The sequence below is a fragment of the Saimiri boliviensis genome, chromosome 8 (assembly GCF_048565385.1).
Source record: "Saimiri boliviensis isolate mSaiBol1 chromosome 8, mSaiBol1.pri, whole genome shotgun sequence".
In the NCBI taxonomy this organism is placed as follows: Eukaryota; Metazoa; Chordata; class Mammalia; order Primates; family Cebidae; genus Saimiri; species Saimiri boliviensis.
In genome coordinates, this window is record NC_133456.1 from 64,558,335 (window position 1) to 64,585,309 (window position 26,975).

The 26,975-nt window shown below is 35.9% G+C and overlaps 1 protein-coding gene and 1 pseudogene across 5 annotated transcripts in view; one reads left to right on the forward strand and one right to left on the reverse strand.

Moving 5' to 3' along the window:
• The window catches only part of CNTN3 (contactin 3), a 335,565-nt gene that overhangs the window by 230,509 nt on the left and 78,081 nt on the right, over positions 1–26,975 (reverse strand). For 4 of the 5 annotated variants that reach the window (XM_039477684.2, XM_074404559.1, XM_074404561.1 and 1 more), the window contains exon 2: positions 17,605–17,739. In XM_039477684.2, coding sequence (XP_039333618.2) covers positions 17,605–17,659 — 55 coding nt within the window. In that variant the 5' untranslated portion in view covers positions 17,660–17,739. Of the gene's footprint in view, positions 1–17,604; positions 17,743–26,975 lie in introns of those variants that run through there. The other variant, XM_074404562.1, reaches the window with a different exon arrangement.
• Positions 3,300–16,885, forward strand: LOC120367216 (small ribosomal subunit protein eS1 pseudogene; annotated as a pseudogene).

The window sequence follows — 26,975 nt, forward strand, 5'->3', positions numbered from 1 at the left end:
TGAGACCACTAATAGCCCAAGAGGGCATATTCATTTTTTAGGGTTGCCATAATGAAGTACCACAGACTGGGTGGCTTCCAAAACAGAATTTATTGTCTCACAGTTCTGGGGGCTGAAAGTCTATATCAAGGTGTTAGCAGGGTTGATTTCTTCTGAGGGTTGAGAGAGAAGGATTTGTTCCGGGCTTCTCTGCCAGGTTTGTAGATGGCTGTTTTCTCCCTGTATCTCTTCGTATCATCTTTTCTTTACGTGTGTCTCTGTGTCTAAATTTCCCCTTTTTGATAAGGACACAAGTCATAATGGAGGAGGGCCCACTCTAAAAACCCCCTCTTAATGAATGACATTAGCAATGACCCTATTTTCAAATAATAGGGTACTGGAGTTTAAAACTTCAACTTGTGAATTGGGGACAGAGGTGGGGTAGGAACACAATTCAACCTTTAACAAGGCGTTAACCTGCTAAGAGCTTCTAGGAATAAGTCTCTACTCTGACTTTTTTTTTGAAGTGAATAAAATGCTGACATTGCTTTCATTCCTTTTTGACATGGAAACTTGCACATTAGAAAAGAATGCTGGGAACTACTGTGACCAACTGGACACCATAAAGGGGAACACTACACTTGTCTCTGTACATGTGTGTATAAAATACCTATTTATATATGCGCATAAATGCACACAAACACACACACACACACACACACACACGCACACACGCACACAGAGTATGTCACAGAAAAGGCAACCCAGAGCCCTCATATCTTTGAGTTCCTGAGCCAACATGAACCACATAATTCCAAACACCGTATGCTGGAAAAATAAACCTCTAATGTGTTTTGTCACCTGCAGCTAAAAGCTATACTGTAACCAATGCTATAGAAAAAAAGGAAAAGGTAATATAACACACTTCAGATGAGAAAGGAAAATAAAATACTTATTAGGAATAACTAATGTGTCTTTTTTCCACATCTGGAAATGTTAGCTAGCAATTAAAAGTGCTGGAGTACAGCAGGCACCTGGAGTATGAGAGCAAAATAACACCAATAAAAGTGATGAAAACCCTTTAAATTGAGACATTAATAGTTCACTACATGATTTTTCTCGATCTTTATTTGCTGTTTTATTCATAAACAGAAATAAAGAAATTGCATGGGAAGTGGCATTCCATAATTAGGGAATTGGAACTGACAGGGACTGGTTAAGCTTCACAGGGCCTAGAAATAAATAAATGTTCAAGTAAAACAATACTGCTCCCTGGAACGGCAGAGCCCTTTCAAAGCATGCAGATTTCTACTACCACTTGCATTAATTCTCTGATTGCAACCTGCTTAAGGTAACACAAAATTGCCCACGCATATCAAAACACAGGTACAAACGTTTTGTGTTTAAGGTTAAGTATCTTGATTTTGGCACTTTGCTTTAGTAAACTGATCACAGATTTTGATGAAAGGTATTATCTATTTCACTGGACTGATTAATATTAATCTGTAATATAATTCAGTAAGAGAAGAGGACTTGAGAGTACTTTGAAAAGTACCCGATGTTTTATGTTGATACTTTTGAAATCCAATGGCTATATTTTTGCTTGTTGAAATGTTCTTTGCAGTTGAATGAAATGGTTAACTAATTTATAGTTGTAGTGCAGGACATAATGTTTTTGGCAGAAAAACAGGGTGGGAGGAGATGGGTTAGAGTCTTTGGAGATTAAAATGTTTTCATAGTACTTCACAGCTTTCTGTACTTAAATTCATGCTATTGTCTTCTTATGAATGTGAGCTTTAATGTTTTTGAACCTCCATGACATCCTTCGATAATTCTCAGACCATAATTATACCTTTCTAGCTAGACAGCTTAATAGCAACTCCACATGATTAAAAAAAAAAGTTAGAATGCTATTGTTGGATGCAATATGTAATGTGTACAATACACCAGAATAACACAATCCATGGTCCATTTATCTGAAAAAAATAGAACACTTACATTAACTCTTTCGATTGTACTTTCATTATACATTTTTGAAATGTGCAAATTCACAAGGTACTTACCTGTCATATGAAAACAGTGCATTAATCAACTCTTTTTATAATATTTCTTTCACACATCACTTTAAAAGGTTTGAATAAAGATAATTTCAATTCTATTATGGAACCCATTATTTCTAAAAGTCTCTATTCTTCACCAAAGAGTTTGGGTCATGGCCTGTTAGGCCCAGAAACAATTCCCTTTATGTGTCTTAGAAAGAATGTTTCATATCAAACTCTACTGTAAGGTCATTGTTTCTGTGAAAAATAATTATCCAATAAAGAGTTCCTTTTGTAAATGAGTTGTAATGGAGAAGCTATTCAGAACTACTACTAGGCCTGGTGTGGTGGCTCACACCTATAATCACAGCACTGTGGGAGGCCAAGGCAGGAGGATCACTTGAAGCCTAGAGTTTGAGACAAGCCTGGGTAACATAACAAGACTCCATTTCTATAAATAAATAAAAATTAGCAGGGCATGGTGGTACATGCCTATAGTCCCAGCTACTCGAGAGGCTAAGATGAGAGGATCACTTGGGCCCAGCAGTTTGCAACTGCAGTGAGCCGTAATCACACCACTGCAGTTCAGCCTGGGTAACAGAGTGAGACGCCATCTCTAACAACAACAAAAAAGAACTAATACTATCTAGAGATTGTATTTTGTAGTATTTTACAGCTGTAATCTCAAAAAGTAGAACACATGATTTCTTCCTGCCCCTACCTTAGTAAGCAGAAGCCAGCATTGTGTTTGTAAATGTCTGAGTGTATAAAACACCATCTACTTCTCTCTCCCTGTCTCTTTTCTTAAGCGAGGTTCCTGATTTTATACTTCCAGACTACCGGCGGGATTAAGCTGGGTTGTAGGGTAGATACGGAGGTGTAAGGAAGCAGAACAGAAAGGACAACTGATATGGGTAGGCTTTGTGTCCCCACCCAAAGCTCATCTTGAATTGTAATCCCCATAACCCCCAATGTTTTGAGGTAACTAAATCCTGGGAGCAGTTTCCCTCATGTTATTCTAGTGATAGTGAGTGAGTTCTTACGAGATCTGATGGTTTTATAAGGGACTCTTCCCCGTTTGCTCAGCTCTTCTCCTTCTTGATACCTTGTGAAGAAAGTGTCTTGATTCCTCTTTGACTTCTGCCATGACTGTAAGTTTCCTGAGGCCTCACCAGGCACGCTGAACTGTGAGTCAATTAAACCTTTTCCCTTTACAAACTACCCAGTCTCTGGCAGTTCCTAATAGCAGTATGAAAATGGATTATTACAACCTTCCTCAAAATGCACTGGAACTATGGGGTGCGGAGAGGTGAGTATGTCTTAGAGTTGCCTATGCTTACATCTGTCAAATTCATTTTTAATTGATTCATAACTAAAAATATAATTATCATCATGATTAATTGTAGACACAGTAAGCATAAAACTGATAAACATACAACTGACAAAGTAAACATACAACTGATAAAAATATTTCTTCAAATAATACTAATCCTTACTGCATGCTGGACTGTTACTTTTTTCCTTTATATGCTATTCTATTCTACTTTATTCTATTCCATCCGATATGCTTTATCCTACTTTTTAAAATGCTAGACATAAACTACTACTATGTTAATATCATTATAACATCAATGGTTTCTTATCCCCAATTTGGTAAGTTTTGGTCTAGAAGCCTTCTCTCCTGCCACCAGTACCCCAGATTATTTTAGGAGGGAATGGGTGACGACTGCAAGATACTTCTTTCATTTCCTTTTCTTAGGAATAAAACCAATATTGGAAATGTAAGAAAAAATACAACCACCTTAAAAATTGAAAGTGTATCACTGGGCCCAAGATATAGTGAAGACAAGAGAGCCTACCCAAAATTGGCTGAACTGCTACCTCTATAGCCTTAGGGAGGAGAAAAGAAACACTGTGTACTACCTATAATGTTGGAAAATAAAAACACATTTTATTTTGTTTTGAAAAGCATTGTTTCTTAGTGCTATACAGCATAGAACAAAATCCCTCTTCATTATATATATTTAGTTAATAAACACATGGGCATTCTCAAATGCCAATTTATGAAGGGAAAATAGACATGGAATGGTAGGCCCAGTATTAACACATTGCATTTGCTAAATCACCTAATTCTAAGTGAATATTAAGCACTCTGGATAAAAAAAAATGGTGCTCCTTTTAACCCTTGTTTTTTGAGATGGAGTCTTTTGCTCAGGCTGGAGTGCAGTGGTGCAACCTTTGCCTCCTGAATTCAAGGGATTCTCCTGCCTCAGCCTCCCAAGTAGCTGGGATTACAAGCACATGCAACTATGCCCAGCTAAGTTTTGTAGTTTTAGTAGAGACAGAGTTTCACAATGTTGGCCAGGCTAGACTTGACCACCTGACCTCAGGTGATCCACCCATCTTGGCCTCCCAAAGTGCTGGGATTACTGGCATGAGCCACCATGCCTGGCCTCCTTTTAATTCTTATTGTTTTCCTTAATAATGGACAGATTATAAATAAGTAATCCTCAAGGCTGGAGGATGAGTTATACAGAAATCTCTCTATACTTTTTTGGTAGCACCAAAAAAGTTCTGGAAGAAGCATTTGGTAGTATGCATGAGAAGCCACCAAATTGTGTAAGAAAGTCTGAGGCAACTCTACTCTCAATTCTTTCATCCATCCTTCTTCATTATCTCTCTTATAGTAATCCTTCCTCATTCTGAATTCCTAGAAAAATGTTTGTGCATTTTACTCAACCCAATATCGTTATCCTATAACATATTACATTTACTTGTTTTTCACTCTGATCATCCTCATCCCTGGGCTTTATACTTTCAGAAGACAGTGACCATATTTAACACACACTTCTCCTAATCTCTTAGTATACCTATTATATATATATTTCAGGGGTGTGTGTGTTTGTTTGTGTGTGTGTGTGTGTGTGTGTGTGTGTATAAAAACTTAGTAAATTAGCATTTGCCTGGGAATCTCCCTGGGTCTGTAGGTGTGTGTACTTACACATCATTGCAGACGGTTTTGATTTACAAAATGGTATAGTTGATCACACAAAGACTTTGGATTTCCTGACACAACCCTAATCAGATACACTTACCTCCAACTGTAATGTATGCATTCAACTATAAAATAATTCATTATACAAAAATATTAACATATAGCAGAAGTGAATTTGATGACTGTGTCTATGATTCTTAATGAAACACCCTGACTGTGTCCTTACAGAGGCATCTACTGTCATTGGCAGTTATCTGCGATGCAGTTTGCAGATTCTTGGTCACCTATACCCCGTGCACTCCCTTCTGAGTACCATCAATACAGGTACAAGACAGGAGTAGCTTCACAAAAGTATATACAAAAATAGCACTTTCAACAGCAATAACACCCTAATAGTAATATTTTGCAAACTTTGGAGTGCTGAACTAAAGTCCCATTTCTGCATTTTAATGACTTATTTGAAAGTAACAGCTGCCTAAGACATTAAAAAAAAGTGAAATAAAAACGCTGAGTTTTGCTTGGTGTTTCACTACTCAGATCTCTAAGAATGTTTACTGTGGTTAAAGTTACTCTCAAGAAGGGTCAGCATTTGCACAAGTCTTATATTCCCATGGAATGAATATTTTTACAAAACATCCACAAATCCACGAGAAATCATTTTGCAAACTATGAATTTGGTTAACAAATAATCAACAAGGAATTCTTACTTTAGTCTAAAATATCATCCAAAATTACGATTCAAATCAATCCCTGCTGGCTGCCTGTACGTAATCCACATCTCAGTCCCTTCATCTCCATTTGAGCGTTGGGTCTTCTTTTCAGATAGGACCTGGGCTAGTTTGTTTTTTCAACTTTTTGCAAATCAGAAATTCTACAATCATATGATATGTATATGACCTATCATAGATACTGGGAATTTGGGTTTGCAGAGCTAAATGTTAGTGGCTTTTGGGCCAAACCTATCTTGTACACTTCTTAAATTTGGATTAAAGAACTCCAGGGGTAGAAAAACACTTCCTTTAAATTAAATGGCTTCATTTTTTAAAATCCAGAGATTTAGTCATAAAGTCAAATTTTACCTTCTTACAAACAAAAAATCAAAGGTCTAGCAATCTTCAACTCATCAATGCCATATAGATAGAGCACAATTTCCAGATTCATAAACTACAACCCTGCAGGGAGTAAGACATCCATGGTTTTCAGCAAGAAATTCACATATAATTACTTGCAAAATAACTTTGTTTACCAAATAACATATCATGGATTGATTCATGTAATTCTTTCTCCTGGCATATTTTTTTTTCTTTAGCCTTCAAGGCATAATCCCACTTTATCAGAAATTCAATTTAACACATCTCTACAAAAAGTAAGATAAATATATACATTAGCCTTGCGTGGTGGTATGCCTGCAGTCCCTGGTATGTGGAAGGCTGAGGCCAGAGGACTGCCAGACCCAGGTGCTCACAGCTATAGTGAACTATGATCTTATCACTACATTCCAGCTTGGGTGACTAAGCGAGACCCCTGTCTCGAAAAACAAAGAAATGAACAAAAATAACATTTTATAACGTGAAAATTACATAAAATTTGAAATTGTAATGTCTATAAATAAAATGTTATTGGAACACAGCCACACTGATTTGTTTATATATTGTCTATAGCTGCTTTACACACCACAAGGGCAGAGTTGAGTAGTTATGACCAGAGACTACATGGCCCACAAAGCTGATAATATTTACTACCTAGCACATGTTATGAAAAATTCTGCTGACCCCAGATTTAGGAAGGAGCACGTCTACTAGGAGGAACAGTGACTTTGGACAACAATCGACATTTTTTTTTTCCCACTAATATTCCATTTAGCTCTAGGCAAGTCATTTAAGCTCTCTGAGCCACTGAATTCTCTGCTGTTATATGGGAATAATATCTGTAACACAGGATTTTTAATGCAAGGATAGCAGTATTTTTTCATTGCAACAGTGGCAATGCAATAAATGTCATTTGATATTATTGTTACATATTTTTTACTTAATGTTACATCAAACTTTTAAATATCTCTGACTGAGGAATAGTAATTTATAGGAAGGCAGTCTAATAAATGATTTCATTCATTAAAGTCTCCTATATACATGGCCTGAAAAATAGGATGGAATTGTCCTTATCTTTATGGTAGTAGTGAATACTGGTACCTGTGTTCAAACCAGTTATCTGGTTTGTACAAATAAAGGCAAATATTAAGTCTGAAACAAAAAGTCTCTATTAATCTGTGGAAGGTGGTAACTTCAAAAAAGAGGGGGAAAAGGAGAAATCAGTATAATGCCCACTGGATCAGTTTTCATTGAGAGACAACTCTCCAGCAAGTATTTACTTTCTACCCTTTCTTCAAATAATTACTCACCAAAGTAATATCAATGGGAAGCTCAACAAAATAAGCAGTAAAGAACATTCAAAAAACCCTATGATGCAGAAAAAAAGCATTAGATTCTTTTATACTGCTGTTAGCTGAATGTTTACTTTCTCTTCTCCCATAACAGAAATAATGGCCATAGCACTGAGTATTTTCATTTGCTTGGCAGCATAATCAAGAAAATCAACAACAACAACAACAGCAAACAAAAAACATGTCATTTGTGGCCCTGTACATGCTGCAGTAAAATTATTCCTTAAAGAAAAGATAGATGTTCCACACAGTATACTGTTCAATAGTCAGTACTTCATAATTATCTACACAATTATGCTCTACTTAATATCACTCCTCTATCATTTTGTACATATGTTTGAGCTTAAATATCCCTTCCAAGTGTGCAGACACACACTCACACACTCATAGGATAAGAATGAAAAGTTCTGCGCCGGGCGCGGTGGCTCAAGCCTGTAATACCAGCACTTTGGGAGGCCGAGGCGGGTGGATCACAAGGTCGAGAGATCGAGACCATCCTGGTCAACATGGTGAAACCCCGTCTCTACTAAAAGTGCAAAAAATTAGCTGGGCATGGTGGCGCGTGCCTGTAATCCCAGCTACTCAGGAGGCTGAGGCAGGAGAATTGCCTGAGCCCAGGAGGCGGAGGTTGCGGTGAGCCGAGATTGCACTCCAGCCTGGGTAACAAGGGCGAAACTCCGTCTCAAAAAAAAAAAAAAAAAAAAAAAAGAATGAAAAGTTCTATTTTGCTATAGAGTGAAGAAGTCATGCAAGGTAGTATTTTAACATCCCCTAATAAAATTTAATAATCCAAAACTTATTTGGAGACAAAATCTAGGAGTTCTGCTTCAAAAGCTTAAGGCTAACATAAAAACACACAAATGTTGCCATCTACCTTTACTTACTGGGTGACATATTCAGATCGCTCTGTAGGTCAAAAACATTTTCAGAACAGGACAGAGTGAATGATGTTGCCCTGAACAAAGAAAAAAAGGAAAAGACTATTCCCAGGCTTCACATGCTCTTGGACTAACACTTCAATTGTACCAGTGCTTCCATGTCTACAAGTGACACCAGTCAATGTCACATTGGCAGCAACTGATCTCAGAGTCATCTGATACTGTAAGTTCAGCCAATAGCAGCTTTCACCACATCTTCCCTGCTTATAGGAATGGAGGAGCAAATAATGTACACATGCTTGGAATAAACAGTAAGTGACTAACCAGAGCCATTTAAAATGGCAGCCTACATGTTTCACTGTCTCAGGTCAGCAGACACTAGAAATCCATCGAGGTAAATAAACTGAAGAGTCACAAGGTTCCAGAAATGTGGTTTCAGGTGTTAACACACCATTTCACACCACCATGACTAGCCCTCAAATTCTTCCACAAAAAAGGACTGAGTCTTCAATGACCGTGTAAGCAGTCCAAAAAAAAAAACAAAAACAAAAAACAACAACAACAACAACAAAAAAAACCAGAGCAGCTTCCTAAAAAGAAATAGTCTCAGAAGGGCACTTACCATTAACTGATGCCCAGATCAGCCTGTGCAAAAAGTTTGTTTTGAAATGTCCTTGTAGTTAAAAGGAATAAATTATCTCCTATTAAAGTGACAGGTGGGGATATTACTTTTGTCATCCCTAGTCCTATAAATAAAGTAAACCCAGATGGTATAAAGAGAAGCAGTAAGTCAAACGCCAAGATAAGAACTTACTTCCTTACTTGCCAGGCAGAAGTTGGAAACACATTAGTAGATCTAATGGCCAGCTAGGGGTATAGAATTTTTTTGACTTGTTGTTGTTGTTGTTGTTGTTGTTGTTGTTGTTGCCAACATCAGGTTTGTTGTTTTTTTTCTTTTCAAGTGATAAATATTGACCACGTAGTATGACCAAAATCAGTGTTCAATATTTAATAAAAAGTTATTTTTTCAAAATTAAGAATGTTGAGGAAAGATGTCATAATCACCAATATTTCAGTCTTAGCCATCTAACATGAAATCACATGTGCATAGTGGGATCACAATGATACAAAATTGGAGAACTGACATTGTAACGCAATGGTAGTTACAATATTCTCCAATAATTGTCAACAATCTGACAAACCAAGAAATCAATCAATAAAAAGGATGTTGAACAATCTTCATTTACATATTTATCTACTGATAGAGAAATGAATTCTAACAATCTCTCCATTTCTAGAAGTCATTTGCCATTTTCACTGTACACTCTTTGAAGAAATTAATACTATGCTCTTTGTACCCATTATTAGTTGGTATTAGCCCAAATGAAAAAACTGGCAATCATTACACAATCAGCCACCTTAGGAAAATATCTGGGCTCTACTTTTCCTTACCATACTTGACAAATCACTTCTAAAAGTTGTTTAATAATGTGATACTGCTTTAAAATGACGAGAATCATATCATAAACGATAAAATGAATCTATCTTCTCTCATAGTTTCATCCAATTGCACAACCAGATGCTTATATATGCAGAGATGCATGCATAACTTCAGTTTTCTCTACTGTATATAGTTCTCACAAAATAATTTTAAATTTAAAATATCTCTATTTAAAATAGCATCCAGTGTTAGATTTATAACCACAGAGTTCTGTCACTATGCCTTGTCTCAAACTTAGTACTGGTTGATATTCAAAGGGAGTAAAATGCGGAGAAGTGAAAATAAATTGTATTTACATTCCTATCTGTGGGAAAAGAACAGACACACAGCAACTTAGGGCTAACAAAAGAAGAGTAGGGGGCCCTGCTACTTCTCGAATTGAAATGTGTGACCATTTTTTGAGTTATAATTTTGCCTCGAAAGTAATACAGAAGGCAGAAATGCTCCTTATGAATATTTTCTTATGTTCAAGCTTTGAATTTCTGGATGTGGGGAAGAAGTTGGGGTATGTGAGAAGTTAGAAAAGAATGAACATTGGAAGGGTGCCCTAATTAACAGAGGAAGGGACCCTCAAGGGATACCCCACAGGATTTTTCACTCCATAGGGTATAAATGTTATATCAAGTGAAAAGAAAATTTTTAAAACTCAGAGGAAACAGAACACAGAAAATATGTGTGAGCTAGACACTGCACAGTTGAAATGAGAATTACAGAAAAATACATATAAAATACCTCACACAGTGCCCGCCTTTGAAGATGGTCAAGCAATGGTGGTCATTACTTGTATGTAAGCTTCAAGACAATGACTGGCAACTGATAATCATGAGGAAATCGCCTCTTTACACACTGGTGAGCATTTTCATGCCATCAAATTCGTATCATTATTTGCAAGATGGCACACACATAGTATAAAGGAAATACACATTTGTGTGCATTTCCATCTATGAAAGAAATTTCATCTGTGAATGGAATTGTGATCCACTAAGCCAGTTGGTATGCCAAGGAAATTCCTAGCCAGCTGATTTCAACAAACCTTCAAGTTTTTTGACTTAGAAGCAACTCTATCTAGAAGAAGTCATTTTCCTTTCAGCATCCCAACCTTCCTGGGTAAGTTCAGTGTTTGATCATTCACTTAAGGCTTTTCACCTTGAGAACAATTAGAAGTTGAAAATCTTCAAAAATATTTTCAAAAGACAACTCTCCTCAACTCCTTCTGCTGCACACCTAGGTTTTTGGGCACATATACATCTGTCTCCCAATCACTGAGAAGTATCAGTACTCTCTCTTACCCACCACCAAGGAGGGACCACTTGGTTCTTTTCTGTAAAAGAAGGTACAACACACCATACTGAAAAAAGGCTTAGTGCAGCTGAAAGACCCCTAGATGAAAATTCATGCAGTCTAGAAAAATCCCTACTGAGTCAATAACAAGCTGTGTGACTTTGAACAAGTACCTGGAATGTTCCAGACCCCACTGTGTCATCTACAACATGGGCATGCCTGGAATACACACAGATACGCATGTAAATACAGTTGATCTCTGAACTACACAGCTTTGAATTGCACAAGTCCACATACGCATGGATTTTCTTTTGCCTCTACCACCCCTGAGACAGCAAGAGCAACTCATCTTCTTCCTCCTACTCCCCAGTCTATTCAATGTAAAGACGATGAGAGTGAAGACCTTAATGATGTTCCACCTCCACTTAATAAATAGAACTACATTTCTCTTCCTTATGATTTTGTTAATAACATTGTCTCTTTTTCTAGCTTACTTTGCTGTAAGAATACAAAATATAATACATGTAACATACAAAATGTGTTAATCAACTATTTTATTGGTAAGGCTTCTGGTTAACAGTGGGCTATAGGTATAATAGTTAAGTTTTTGGGGAGTTAAAGTTATACACAGATTTTCCTACTAGAGGGTGGGAGTAAGCACACCTATTGAGATGGGGCAGAGATCCTGCTTAGTGACCTGGTTGGCCTTCCCAAGCAGAGAAGTAAAGAAAAATCTTGAGTTCCTTCAAAGGAAATTCCAGGCACTGAGCTAGCCTTGAGAAGTAAATGAGCAACTTGGTAAGTAAGAACATACTAATAGCCAAAATCATTCTACTACAAGGACACGTGCACACGAATGTTCATTGCAGCACTGTTTACAATAGCAAAGACCTGGAACCAACCCAAATGCCCAACGATGATAGACTGGATAGGGAAAATGTGGTACATATACACCATGGAATATTATGCAGCCATCAAAAACGATGAGTTCACGTCCTTTATAGGGACATGGATGAACCTGGAAACCATCATTCTCAGCAAACTGACACAAGAGCAGAAAATCAAACACCGTATATTCTCGCTCATAGGCGGGTGTTGAACAATGAGAACACATGGACACAGGGAGGGGAGCACTACACACTGGGGTCTGTTGGGGGGAAATGGGGGAGGGGCGGGGGGTGGGGAGGTGGGAAGAGATATCATGGGGAGAAATGACAGATACAGGTGAGGGGACGGAAGGCAGCAAAGCACACTGCCATGTGTGTACCTATGCAACAATCTTGCATGTTCATCACATGTACCCCAAAACCTAAAATGCAATTAAAAAAAAAAAAAAAAAAAAAACAATAGCCAAGGTAGTTGGAGTCACAAGATGTCTGGCTCCTATACTAACTAAAGATAATACTTAATATATGTCCCTGAGCTGTTTTTCAGTAACACAGACCTTTACCAAATCAACTCTCTTGCATATAGACCTCATATAAGGGAGAAATAATGACTGAACCCTGACCACAGTTCCTTGTTCTAAATTTTCTTCCTGAGGGCCCCAGAGGAAGTCATGCCCAGAGATCTAACCTTAACACTCCTCTCTGCTGACTCCAAGTTTTTAGACAAAGCTTCACTTCCTTAACCTAACTCAAATCAGAGAGCCAGAATCTACCTAGGAGAGGGACCTATAACCTCCATCTCCTCTTTACTTCAAGATACTCACCTTTTTAGGCCAAACCAATGTATAATCTTTATGTTCTGATTTATGATTTGACCTGTAACTTCTGCTTTTCTGAAATTTATCACTACCTTTAAAAACCCTTGCTTACAAGCCACTGAGGAGGTCAGGTCTTAAATGTGAGCTGCTCAATTCTCCTTGCTTGGCTGATGGCAAATAAACACTCTTCTTTCCTCCACTGCAAAGCCTTGGTGTGGATGTTTGGGTTTACTGCACCAAGAAAGCAGTTTAGTAACACTAACACCCATATCGTGCTAGGCTCAACTGTACACATATGTATATGGAAGTAAGTATAATCAGTTTTATCAAAGTATCATGGACCTCAATGTATTTTCTTCACTCCTTACCAAATATGTCTTCCTGAAAGCTCTAAATTCCAGTAATTCACGGCTTCCTGTTCACAAACCTCCGTGGCTTTTCCTGAGATATCTTCTTCTTCCACCTCTCTCTTTTCCTGAAGTGTTTTCTCAATTTCCATGATATCCTGCTGCACTGGAGATTTTTGTCCCACACCTCTGTTCAATCTTTTGTAAGCTCTCCCACTTCACCGTGGGTTTGGCCTGTCTCCTTTCATTTAACTCTCCATACTTCATTTACCCATCTCCTTGGTTGCTGTCACTAGGCAAACACCTCCCTATCTTGATCTCCTGTGATGATACCCACCCTCTGTGAACATACCAGCTTCCATTCTTTTGCTTTCAACAGACTTCCTGCTCAGGGAGATTTAAAAACACTTTTATGCAATGAGTACTTTAAGACAGCTTACCACTTAGGCAACAGTCAATTAAATTCATTTGAATGAGCACTTCATTTACAGGAATCAGTTAACTGATCAACAGACACTTTTGAGACTACTATTTTAAAAGCTAAATAAAATTGTGGGTTGTATTTAAGTTTACGTGTTTGTTGAACTTTAAAAGCACTTGTAATACATATTTTTTAAGTTCCCTACCTATCTTCTTAGTCACCATGAAGCTTACAAAACATCCAATATGTGGAGTTATCAATGATCAAGGTTATAAGAACAAAATACACCAACAACGTTTGCATCTTTTTCTCACAAGCATACTCAGATAAACTGTCAAGACTTAAATGGTATAAATGAAAAGCAATGCAAGATTTAGGCTGATACAATAGAGGGGAAGATTTAAGTAAGTTTATCTGTAAAAACATGGAGGAGGTCAAGATTTATAAGCAGGGATCAGTGACATCTCCCTTCCACTGGTATCAATGCTATCAAATCATATTATACTGTGTACAAACACTACAGAAGAAATGACAGCCATTTGAGTTTATGACAACTGCTTACTCGAAGTGCCACATCCAACACCACAAACTCACAAAGTTACAAATACGTTTTGAGACTAATGGCAGTCCACAGGCATTCTTGAGCATTTTCAAAGCGATTATAAAAGTGGTGCTATTTGAACCAAATGAAAAATACTCCTCAATCATTTCAGGAAGAACTTGAAAAGTTTATTTTGCTTTCAAAGCATTCCTTAATCACTATTAAGGGAAGACTAGTACAGAAATTCATTCACATTTGCATGACATAAAACAGGATGAATGCTATGACTGAACGCATTTAAAGATGTGTGTCAGTAGTCTTGGGTTGTATTTGCATGCATTGCAACTATCACTGTGAAAACAAGCAGCCCAAATATGTGAATTTTGTAGGCATGTGTTGTCCATGACTAAATCTACAATACTAAAGCAAACCAAAGTTTATGCTTGGTGACCATGTATTTTATATACTTAATTACAGTATTGAGAATTTTAAAAAATGATTTAATGAAGATTACCTAAATTACTGCATATAGCATGATCTGTTGTCTCAATTATAATAGGCTTAATTGTATATAAACATACATATATGAACATAGGCCTCCATTGCGTTTCTAATTCTGTAAAGAGGCAAATATCGCGTTCATGGGTCAACACATTACATATAATTACATGTATAATTATGTAATATTGAAACATATATGTACATATATGTGCAAATATGTATGATTATATATAGTTTGGCACATGTAAATTAATCCAATTCTCCCTTACAAATCCTTATAACTTTTTACCACCATATCTAGAGAATAAGTTAACCTTTAAATTCTTTATGATGTTGTCACATCTTACCAAAATGGACATTGTTTTTTCTATATATTTGTTCATAAATATGTAAAACACTTCTCAAAAATGCTGAAACACAATACAATTTGCACATAATGTAAAATTACAACTAAAAATTTGAAATCTTTTAAAATCTAATCTCATTTTCTTTTGCTACACTTCTACTTTCTGAGTATGTCTTCCTCTTTCTAAACATCAGATGTCATCATATTTGCTATGGAAATAAAAATGGATTAAAAAGGAGAGGAATAAGAACTCAATTATCCATCTTTCTGAGTATGTCTCCTCACCTATTTGGAAAATTTCAAGGTTGTTTTTACAAATTTCACTATCATAAACAATAATACTGTTGCAGTATATTTTCTGTCACTTTTGCTTCTTTTCCTAAGGCAGAAATTATATTTTAAACTTTATAAATGAAGAAAAGACTCCAAGAATGAAATATTTTACTGAAATTTTTCCAAAGCCCATTTGAACGTCAGAAAATTTTAAACAACTATTCCTTTTCTCTTCAGTGCTAGATGAGTAGCAGTCAATGAAAACGTTTTAGAAACAAAATTGAGGCATCACAGCAAAAATCTGTAAAAATTGTAAAAATCATCATTCATTTAAAAGTTAAAAGTTTTCAGCCATAACTATTATTGATTACGGATTTTTGCTATATATGATCATGTAAATATTTGAAGACTGTTCGAAGTTTGACACAGGAGCCCAAAAGTCTACTCCAGTCTATTCATGTCTTTAAATAACATATATCTTATCTGACTACTGCATTTGGCCTCATTCCAAACTGATTTCCTCCATTTAGAAAAGTCTCAAGCCACTTTTTTGTTAGTTTCCTCAGGTATCACGAAGAAACTATGTTTATGTAGAAAGGTGGTCTTCTGAGGAGATGAGTACTGAATTTTTAGGAGTGATCATTTTTACTTTCAAATGGGTTAGCCAAAAATAAGTAGATAGGGAAAAGGAGTCAGTACACATTCATACACATATATAGAGAAGAAATACAGTAAAATGATACAATAGCTACATCTAAATGATACCTACAGATGTATTCATTCATTGTATTATTGATACAAATTTTTTGGTGCTTGAGAATATCATAAAAAGAGGGAAAACAGGAGCAGCACCATGGCGTTTGGAAGAACAAGCGCCTCACGAAAGGCGGCAAAAAGGGAGCCCAGAAGAAAGTGGTTGATTCATTTTCTAAGAAAGATTGGTATGATGTGAAGGCACCCATTATGTTCAATATAAGAAATACTGACGCGAGTCACCAGGACCCAAGGATTCAAAATTGCATCTGATAGCCTCAAGGGCCGAGTGTTTGAAGCTAGTCTTGCTGATCTGCAGAACGATGAAGTTGCATTTAGGAAATTCAGGCTGATTACTGAAGATGTTCGGAGCAAAAACTGCCTGACTAACTTCCATGGCATGGATCTTACGCGTGACGAAATGTGTTCCATGGTCAAAAAATGGCAATGATTGAAGCTCATGTTGATGTCAAGACTACTGATGGTTACTTGCTTCGTCTGTTCTGTGTTGGTTTTACTAAAAAACGCAACGATCAGATACAGAAGATCTCTTACGGTCAGCACCAACAGGTCCGCCAAATCCGGAAGAAGATGATGGAAATCATGACCCAAGAGGTGCAGACAAATGACTTGAAAGAAGTGGTCAATAAATTGATTCCAGACAGCATTGGAAAAGACATAGAAAAGGCTTGACAATCTATTTATCTTCTCCATGATGTCTTCGTTAGAAAAGTAAAAACGCTGAAGAAGCCCAAGTTTGAATTGGGAAAACTCATGGAGCTTCATGGTGAAGGCAGTAGTTCTGGAAAAGCCACTGGAGATGAGACAGGTGCTAAAGTTTAAAGAGCTGATGGATATGAACCACCAGTCCAACAATCTGTTTAAAGTTCAGACTTATAATAGTGGCAAATAAAAAGTTATTTGTGAAAAAAAAGAGGGAAAACAAAATAAAATAAAACCTAAGTTGCATATACACTATTTTCAAAAAATTCCTCACTTATTTCTCCAGAAAAAATTAAATTAAATTAACAAAAGGAAATACAGCAAATGATTTGCAATAGTTGCTTTTGTATGTGTCAAAGATGAGACTTTTTATTTTCTCTCTACTTTGTTCTAAATTTTAAATTTTCCCTAATTAAAAAAGATAATTGTATCGATATTCAGTTTTGGTCCTTTAGATAAGTTATTTGCTAAAAATAAAACAGTATTGTTTTTATATTTGAGTATAAAAATACCAGCACTCTCTAAATTTATATTCTCCTTTATATGTGAGATCTTGCATCTTTAAGCTCCTTTGAAAAAAAAGTCAAATTAAAATGCTCAAATTTTGATGTTATATTCATAATACCAAAAGCATAATATTACAGTAAATCTGTAATATTGGTTGTTCCACATTTGCTATGTAAACAAAAATGGATTACAAAAATAAGGGGAGGAATAAGAACCCAATTTTTGGATTAAAGAATTTGCATTTTCCTGTTGTGGGGAAAAGATTTGTTTTTCTTTGCTATTGGTAGAATTTTATTTCAACATCCTAAAATTATGTAAGCATATGACTTGAGTATACCTCTAACCTCAACTTTAAAAATACAGGATTTTGTTACCTCCTAAGCAGCCAATGAATGAAAGCAGGATCAACTGTTTCCATGGCAACATCATCTTTAATTGCCAAAAGCGACAGTTACTCTTGTCCAGTCTCTGATGAATAGAATGCTTTGTCTTCAGGTAAATCCTTTAATCTGTAAAATATATGTACAAAGCAGTTAGTTAAAAAAAAAAAAAAAAAAGAATAGCTGCTTTAAAAACAGGTTTTCTTCTTTTCATAAAAATTGTTTATCATTCAGACACTGAAAATTCTCAGATAAACCAAATCCATTTTGATACAAAATAGAGGACACTTAAAATGTAGATACTTACAAAACATGTAACTCATAGGCAGATGGAAATGATCTTATAGAATTAGATATGTTTACCAATACTAAAATATTAAACTTTAACATATCAATTAACACTTTTGCTGCATGATTTCAAGAAAGGAAACATTAACCTAAAATTCTAACTTTTTCCATTTTCTCTAATGATAGCATTTTGACAAAACTAAGAGTCAAATAAGCAAGTATCGTGAAGCACTAATTTTTGTAGTTTCTGAATTCCTAGTAAAGCATGCAAATCATAGATAGCATTATCAATGTCCATCTTAGACCTATTTTTAAGACAACTACAGAAAGCTCCCAATTATATATGCTGTGTAAAACAGATTTTCAAATGCTAATGGTAGAAAATGTTCACTCTGAGAACCTTGCAAATGAAACCATTTTCTTTTTTGCTTTCTTGAATTTTTATAAACTTGAATATGTTGGTTGAGAGGAAATAATTATGTTAAAGTCTTGTGTGATTTTGAATGGCCACTTAAAACTAGTTAAGCTGCATGGTTAATGATCAGGTAGGCTGTATACACACACCTAAAATCAGACGATCTTCTCTGGACTCCTGAAACTCAGTTGGTACCACACAGGGAATTAATGACTTCAAAGTTTTGTAAAGGAACGGGTACAACTTTTCTGACTCAGCAGCTGCTACTGATTGAGCTGTTTTAGTCACCACTGAGCTAAAGAGAGAATTCTACCTCCTGCAGACAGTGGTTCTCAACAGTGAGTTCCTGACATGTGGCATATGCAATCAGATATTAAATACATCACAAATAATAAGAACTCAAAGAGTAAAAATATGACAACTTGAAAAATATGTACTTAAAATAATATGTTAAGTCATCATTCCTATAATAATGTTCTTGGGTGCCTGCAATCTAATATATATTCTTGGGTAGGATATAAGAGATGGAATTGTGGCTAGAATGCCAAGCATTAGGCATCACTCTCTCTAGGTCTACTGGAATCTGAAGGAGGGGAAAATACAATTGAGAACTACTGCTCTAAGACTGCAGGTTAACAACTTACAGTATCATTGATCTTTAACCTTCTCTCAGTATCCTCATTGCTGCAAACTGTGTGTCTCAGTTTGGTTCCACAACATAAACATGACAAAATGAACTCGACTGCAAGGAATTTACTTGGTAACTGAAGGACAAAAACAGTCAGGATAGGGAAGTAAGATAAGAAAAGGAAGTCAGCCTAGAAAGGGTGAAATATAAAGGCTCCTAACACCATGAATAACTGGAGTTTATTCCCATAGGAATAAACTCCGCAAGTCCAGTTCCTGTAGGACATATGACTCAGAGTCATCCAGGCATTATCCCCGAGTTATTCTTGCCAAGGGGCAAGGCATCCAGGGTATTTACACACCAACTCCCATGACACTAATAATGGCCCAGTACTTGTAACCTCCTCCTAGGGCAGTAAGTTAACTCCAGATGTTTAAAAAAAAAAAAAAAAAGAAAAGAAAAGAAAAAGAAAAGGAAAGAAATGCACATGCTAGTTATTAAAAATGGTGTGTGCACTGAAGTGATGAAGGCAAGAGGATGGGTGGGGCACGGGCCGTGTCTCCTACACAGTGCATAGAAAACAAGCTTTTTGAAGTTATTTTTAATAGCATCAGGTCCTAGTTGACTGATGGCTAAAATTATTGAATAATTAAAATATACAAGGAAGAGACACACATTCCACCTCAATCAATCAATGTACTGCTCAAGCCTTTCCAGTGGTTGATTCTCCCTGCTTGGACCAAAGGGTCTCAGGTATCTTGCCTTTCTTCCTTCTTCTGCTCACTCAATGACATATCCTATATCCATAATTATTTTCAATTACTAACTTAAATGATAACTGAAATCATTCTAGATTGGATTTAATTTATAACTGACAGCCATAGTTTGGTTTCTAATCATTTGAAGACACTGTGGTCCAAAAATCATGAGAATGATGAAACACACCAACATGCATATTCATATAGATAGATATGGTAGAAAACCAAGAATATTTTTTAAATTATCAAATAAAATACAATGCTAACTAGCCATAAAAGGTATGTAAAACATGAGATACATTAATTTCATACATATATATGTCTAAGACTCATGAGAAACTAGGAAATGATCGTAACATGCACTAAACTCTGGGGACAAGGGTAAGACTCAACCACTGGAAAGGCTTAAGGAGTACATTAATTGAACTGGTACTTCCTTTCTTGAAAAAGTTATAGCTATCCAGCCTATACATGAAATCTAACTTAGAAAGAATTTGGTGATAACAGAATAACAGATTTAAATAGAATAGGTAGCTGAGAATTTTAGGAAAGGAAGGGGAATCTCTAGCAAAGAATTCTGCAGTAACATTGCCATTATCATCCTCATCCTTAGTATCAAAAACTATTCAAACAAATACGTAAAGCTCTGCTCTATGTCATTTGGAGGAAAAAAAAAATACATGGTCTGCGCCCTAATTCTGAAATGGGAAAAGAGAATATTATAAACTCTTATAAATAAGATAAAGAGTAAATTACTAGATTGATTGATAAATCTCTGACTCAGCAGCTGCTAGCGATTCAGCTGTTTTAGTCGCTACTGAGCTCAAGAGAAAACTCAGCCTCCGTTTACTTATCACTGGTTGCTCCAATGTTCCAAATACCCTTTCACAGGAGGCCTTCAAGCAATGTTTCTTGCTGTGCTTTAAGAACAGTGAATGAGTCACTCAGGAGATTACATCTTTGCACTGGACATCAAGTGAGTGAAAAGCATTTTTACTGGAACCAAAGGATAAGTCACAGCACGGGATCTGGCCACCATTTGAAAATTGTTTCAGGAAAGTGTCTAAGAAGGCATAAAGAAGGTGATTGTTTTCTAAAATGTTATCTTCCAAACAATCCATTCCCAAGATAACATGTACACTGGTTATATTTAAAACATATCCAAGAAGTTCCAAATTATTTTTGAAAACTCACTCATTCAATAACAAATTATTAAGTACCTCTTAGCTGCTGGCATTACAATTCTAGAGGGAGGTGAAGGTGGTGATGGGATTGTCAGAAGACCGAGAGTCCTCGTACTCCTGGAGTGTGTCAGCTATTGGGAGTGACACCTTGTTTAAATGAGTAAGAGGTATTTATAAATTGCCCACTGTGAAAGGTACAGCAGAGGGGTAGACGTTTCTATGCAAGCCTAAATGAGACAGTTAGGGAAAGCCTGTCTGAATAAGTGGAGTACAGAAGAAGAAAAGAAGAGACGACATAATGAGGTGTGTGGATGTGCTGCAGTGAGGGAAGGAAGACATTTTCCTGGTGTAGACAAGTACTTGGTATAGATTTATAAGGTAGCAGATAGGCCTGTGAGTAGCTAATGTCTGGACAGTACTCCCCCATCAACTACTGCCTATCTCCATGCTGTTGTAAAACCCCACCACACCTCTCTGAAGCCAACCAAAAGGCTTGAGGGCTTCCAGAATCCTGCTCTAGCCATGTCACTTTGGATTGATCAGTATGTATGCCCTATTGCTGGTTAAATATTCTAACAATCACCTCTGGGCATAGGAAACAGAATATGCAAAGGCCCCATGGCTTAGGTACTCATGGTGTGTTCTTGCCTTTGGGTTGCATGAACAGGAAGAAGGCTAAAGAGATGTAATACATGTGGCAAAGCTGAGTGTGGTATGAAATGAGACTGCAGATGTGTGGAAGTCAATCTTGTATGCCTAGCTAAGGGTATTAGTCTTAGATTAAAGCCCTTCAAAGTGTAACTGCAAGTTTAACCAGGGAGACAATAAATCATATTTGAAATAAACATTCAAAGTAGACATATTATAACCTGAATTAATGGATAAAAGTTTGATAACTATGGGTGTTGTATCGTGAATCTTTTAGAACTTACATTAACTCACTCTTAACAAGAAGAAAAGAGAGCACAGTTTGCAACATACCACTTTGACGCTCACCCACAAATTCATAGAAATTAGAAACTAAAAAACAATAGACAAGAGTTTGATTTAAAAGAAATGTTAATCCTCATATAATATTCATTTATATGTGCACACATGCATGCACTATATAAAGTTTGAGGTTAAAAAGAACTGTCATTCAGGAAGTTTTTTAAATTACGTTGCTTATTTTTAATCAATGTTAAAGTAGGACATTGACTTTATAAATAATGAAGGTAATTAATACAATCACAATCTGACTTCTCAGCACTGCCAAGTATTGTCACGGAGAGAAGGGACACATTAAAGCTCATCCCACTTCTGAAATCACAAAGCTAAAATAAATATAAAGGAAGCTACTGAAGCAAGACAAATACAAATCAAAATGTCATCTGCTACAATAAGAATATTCTACTATTCACAGGAATGTTTTAAGCCAAAGAAAAAATAGATGCCCTTTAGAATTTTCCCTGCTAATAGACATTTGCATTTATAGGGCTAAAACTTAATATATTCACAACACGTTCTCATGGTAATCTTTAAATAGCCCCCAAATTTAGTGCATATTGACAACTGTACTATCTATTCTTAATGTCAGCTGAGCTAAAAAAATGCTAGACCTTGGACTGAAAACCAAAAATGCCCTAAATAGTTGTTCCTGGTTGCTCTAAAAGAAGGAAGAAACCATTTGTGGCTTGTCATATACTTTACAAAACTGCTACTAAGACAGCAGATATCATGAAATATTGATATGTATTATTATTTTTAATGTATACAGACAACCTTGAATGTCATCTTGGCAAATACTAAGAGTTACATTTCTTTATGTTAGGTATGAGAATGACTTGGCAACATTTCTTTCAGATAACATGTACCTAACAAGCATTTTCTTTCTCAAAGAGAAAAACCCTACAGCAATTTTAACTAAAAGGACTGCTTGATACACCATCCTATCTCACATCCACAAAAAGTCACCTCTAATTTTGATACTTTAGAAACAATTTATATTTATGAATATATATGATTTATAATCTTCAAAAAAACTCGAGCAGACTAAAGACATTTATTATATTAAAATATTCAATTATTAATAGGCAAAAGGTTGATAATTATGGGTGTTGTATTGTGAATCTTTTAGAACTTACATTAACTCACTCTCATGGTATGCAACCACACTAGCTGGTAGTCAACTAGTTAATGATTATATTGGCTTGTTGAGACTGTGTATCCTGCCAGACCAGAAATCATGCATCACATAACCCATTTGTTCATTCGTAATCACTCAATCATTCCCTTATCCACAATCTTCACATCTTCCAGAGATGTAGTTCATCCATTCTGCATACTAACCCTGCCTCCCTACTGCTGAAAACTGGCCAGATAGGTGATGAAAGTCACATGAACTCTGGGCGCCAAATCCAAAATTCTTGATAAACTCATTCATATTTCCTGCAGCTCACAAATGTTCAGCAGCAAAGAGGGAAGAATATAATGCACCCAGTTTGATGTTACCTTCCATATCCACATATCTGTGTGGACATCAGAACAATCGACAAATAGGGTGAATGGCAGCTGGAAGTCATCAATGCCAGCTGGAAGTCATCCTGTGCTCCTATAGACACCTACAGCACTTCGGATTCTCTCCCTTGACCCTCAGCACTCCAACACCTTCTATCGTATTAGGTAAATGATGGCTTTTCTCTCTAACTAGACTATAATCTTCAAAAAATAGAGATTTATAACCTTTTGTACGTTAAGGTTCCTTTTTAGAATCAGCCAAATCTATGAACACATCTATCTCTGTAGTCCAAATACACATAGACAGACAAGCCAACTTGTATGTACTCCATGCTTTATTGCACTGAAAAATAATATTTTCCATAGCAATAATATGTATATAAGTGTATACCTACATGGATATGTGTGTTCATGCATATGTATTACAAGATTTATTTCTTGCTTATTTTTCATGCATAAATTTAACATCTTATGAAAATGGAAATAAATCTAAACTATACAAATTGAAGAGAAGGAAAACCCTCTTCAAAGAAACAAATATTCCTGAGAAGGTTACTGTTGAAAAACTTAACAAAGAAGTTTATGACATTATTTTATATGTTGAGGCATGTCATCTCTGACATTCTGCTAATTTTTGTTTTGGTCTCCCAGAAATCAGTGGACCTAAGTAGCAGCAAACAGAATCAGAGCTCTTGTGTGTACACTGCAGTAGGTGGGGCAGCTATACAAAAATATTGCCAGAATATTCTGAGATACTATGTGTTGGTTTCAGAGCTTCTTTCAATTTATCCTCAACTCAGAGAGATCTCTGGCAAGACCAATATCACTGATGTTACACCAGAAAAAAAATTACAAGGCTGTTTTTCAATTGGTTCCACTAGTTTCATCCAAGTGCAAGCTGAAGAGACAAGACACAGTTACCCAATCATACCAACCGACATGCTTCAAAATATTAGATAACATGTCAACACTTTTTAAGTATATTTGACAAAAGGTTTGTTTCAATGTTCTTGCTTTGCTTTAAACATCAAATTAACTTGGTCAATTGCCAGGCACATTGCTTTACAAGCCTCTCAGCAATCATGGATGACTACTTCTACTTGACTGCAATAACACCCCTTGTAGCATGTTGCAAGATGAGACTTTTGTTTAGGAGCAAGTTCGAGTTTCAACAGTGTTGCAGAATTTTGAAAGCAAGTCATCATCCCTGAAAAAGAACAGCACTATTTAATGTTTTTCCAAGGTATATGAATCTAAGGTGGTTTTTTATAACATTTTTTATGTGTCATATTTTCCCTGAAAATAACCTTTACACATATAAGGAACTTAGACTTTAGGGTCTTACTATATTTAATGATGAAAAGAAAACTAAATGATAAGCAACTTCTGTGATATATTCTTTTTCATGATATCTTCCAAGTTAAACATGAAACAAAATGAACATAGACAAAGTTAAATTATTATAAAGGGTATGTAGATTTTCCTTCCCTTTGATTCAATGGGAAATTATTCCAGACCTCCTTGTATGATGAAGAAGAATCGACCTTTCCTAAGTCTACATAACAACAGTCCTTGCTACCATATATTTACTTAGGATTTAAAAATAGCTTAACAACATAATATAATATAAATGTTTTTCTGCAAAGACAATTTTGCAATACCAGGAAGGAAACTAAATAGTAATGCAATAATCACTAACTTTTATGGAGTGCCCATTTTATGTGCCAGGCACTGGTCTAAGTGCTTCCTATATATTAACCTGCTATAATCCTCACAACCACCCATGGGGATCATTCTGTTATCACCCTCGTTTTTCAGATAAAGAACTAGAGACATGGATGGGTGAACAAATCTGTCAAAGAGAAATACATTTAGAAACTGTGTACTTACAACATTTTTTCCCCACGCAATAGATACGAAATGGAATGCTTAAGTAATCAGATCATTAGAGAACCACAGAGTATAACCTGATATTTTATATATTTTTAAAGGTCTGTATTAATGTAACTGGCAATTGAAAGTGTAATTTCAATTACCTCTTCTGTAAAGGGAAAGGACTTGACTATTAACATAAAAAACTCCACACCGTGTAATCCTAGCACTTTGAGATGCTGAAGCGAGCAGATCAGGAGATTGAGACCATCCTGGCTAACACGGTGAAACCCTGTCTCTAGTAAAAATACAAAAAATAGCTGGGAATGGTGGCTACTCAGGAGGCTGAGGCAGGAGAATTGCTTGAACCTGGGAGGCAGAGGTTACAGTGAGCTGACACTGTGCCACTGCACTCTACCCTGGACAGCAAAGCGAGACTCCACCTCAAAAAACAAAAACAAAAACAAACAAACAAAAAAATCAACTCCACTGAATATGTATTGCAGTAATGCATCATCACTATAATAGACATTAGTGTAGAAGAATGCAACAACTCTCTTTGGAATTAAATGATAATATTTCAAAGATACAGTAAACCACAAATAAAACACTGTGTGCAAAAAAAAAAAAAAATGGGTGGGTATTTTGTCTCCATACTTGCTGTATACAGTATGTATACAGCATATACATTTATAATTACACAAAATAGTTCTTGGATGATATATGAGAACTGGTAAAAGCAGTTATCTCTGGGGAGGAAAACTGTGGGCTCAGGAACAGAGAATAGAAAGATAACAATTTTCACTATACAGTCTCTCAAAAATTTTATATATTATTCAATGTACATATATAGCTATTATCCAAAGCATTAATAAACTTTTAAAATGAATTAAGCATAGAAAAGTAAAGTATCTTCCAGGTTAAAATATTTCACAGTACAGAGCTCAACATGTGGCACTGCAATTTTGTCTGCATAGTCGCTACCTAAGCTGGCTGGGTTGCGTGTTCTTTAGAAACTCTTTGCAAACTGGAAAACATGGTGGTAATTCAAAGAATAAATTTTGTTTTAGTTTGACATGTATGTAGGTGCCATAAATTCACTTTTAGAATTAAAATGTTTTTATACAGTTATCAAAATAATTTACTTATTATTTAGTAAATTATTTAAATGAGACCAGTCTCATTTTGGTTTTTCTGAAACTACTGAGAGGGGTAACCACTAGGGATAATGCATCAGTCATCTGCCACAAAATCTGTAAGATAATTTATTAAACTAGTGTTCATAGTGGTATAAATTATTGAAATGAAACATTTTAAAAGAAAAAAAAACAATTTATTCCTAAAATGATAAAAGGTCAAAAATCTTTAAACAATATTTTTGTAATAGTCGAGTCGAAAAAGGTAAATGAAATGAAAAGTGCTAAAGAGAACTTTTTGGCTGAAGTAGAAAGAGTTTCAACATTGAGTTCTAACGTTGCCCACTAGCCCAGACCATTCTGCAGCTCACCTCATATTCATGGAAGAAGGAGAGGGATCTTGGGGGAAAACTCAAATTCACTGAGTGCCTGTGGCATTTCAGCTATAAGCACAAAGGAAGAATATTTTTAAATAGATCCGTGTCCTCAAGGCACTTACACTCTCAAGTAGCACACTGACATAAATACAATAACTATATTTTAATAAGAGATTCTAGACTGGAAGACAGAGGTCTGTAACAGGATGCT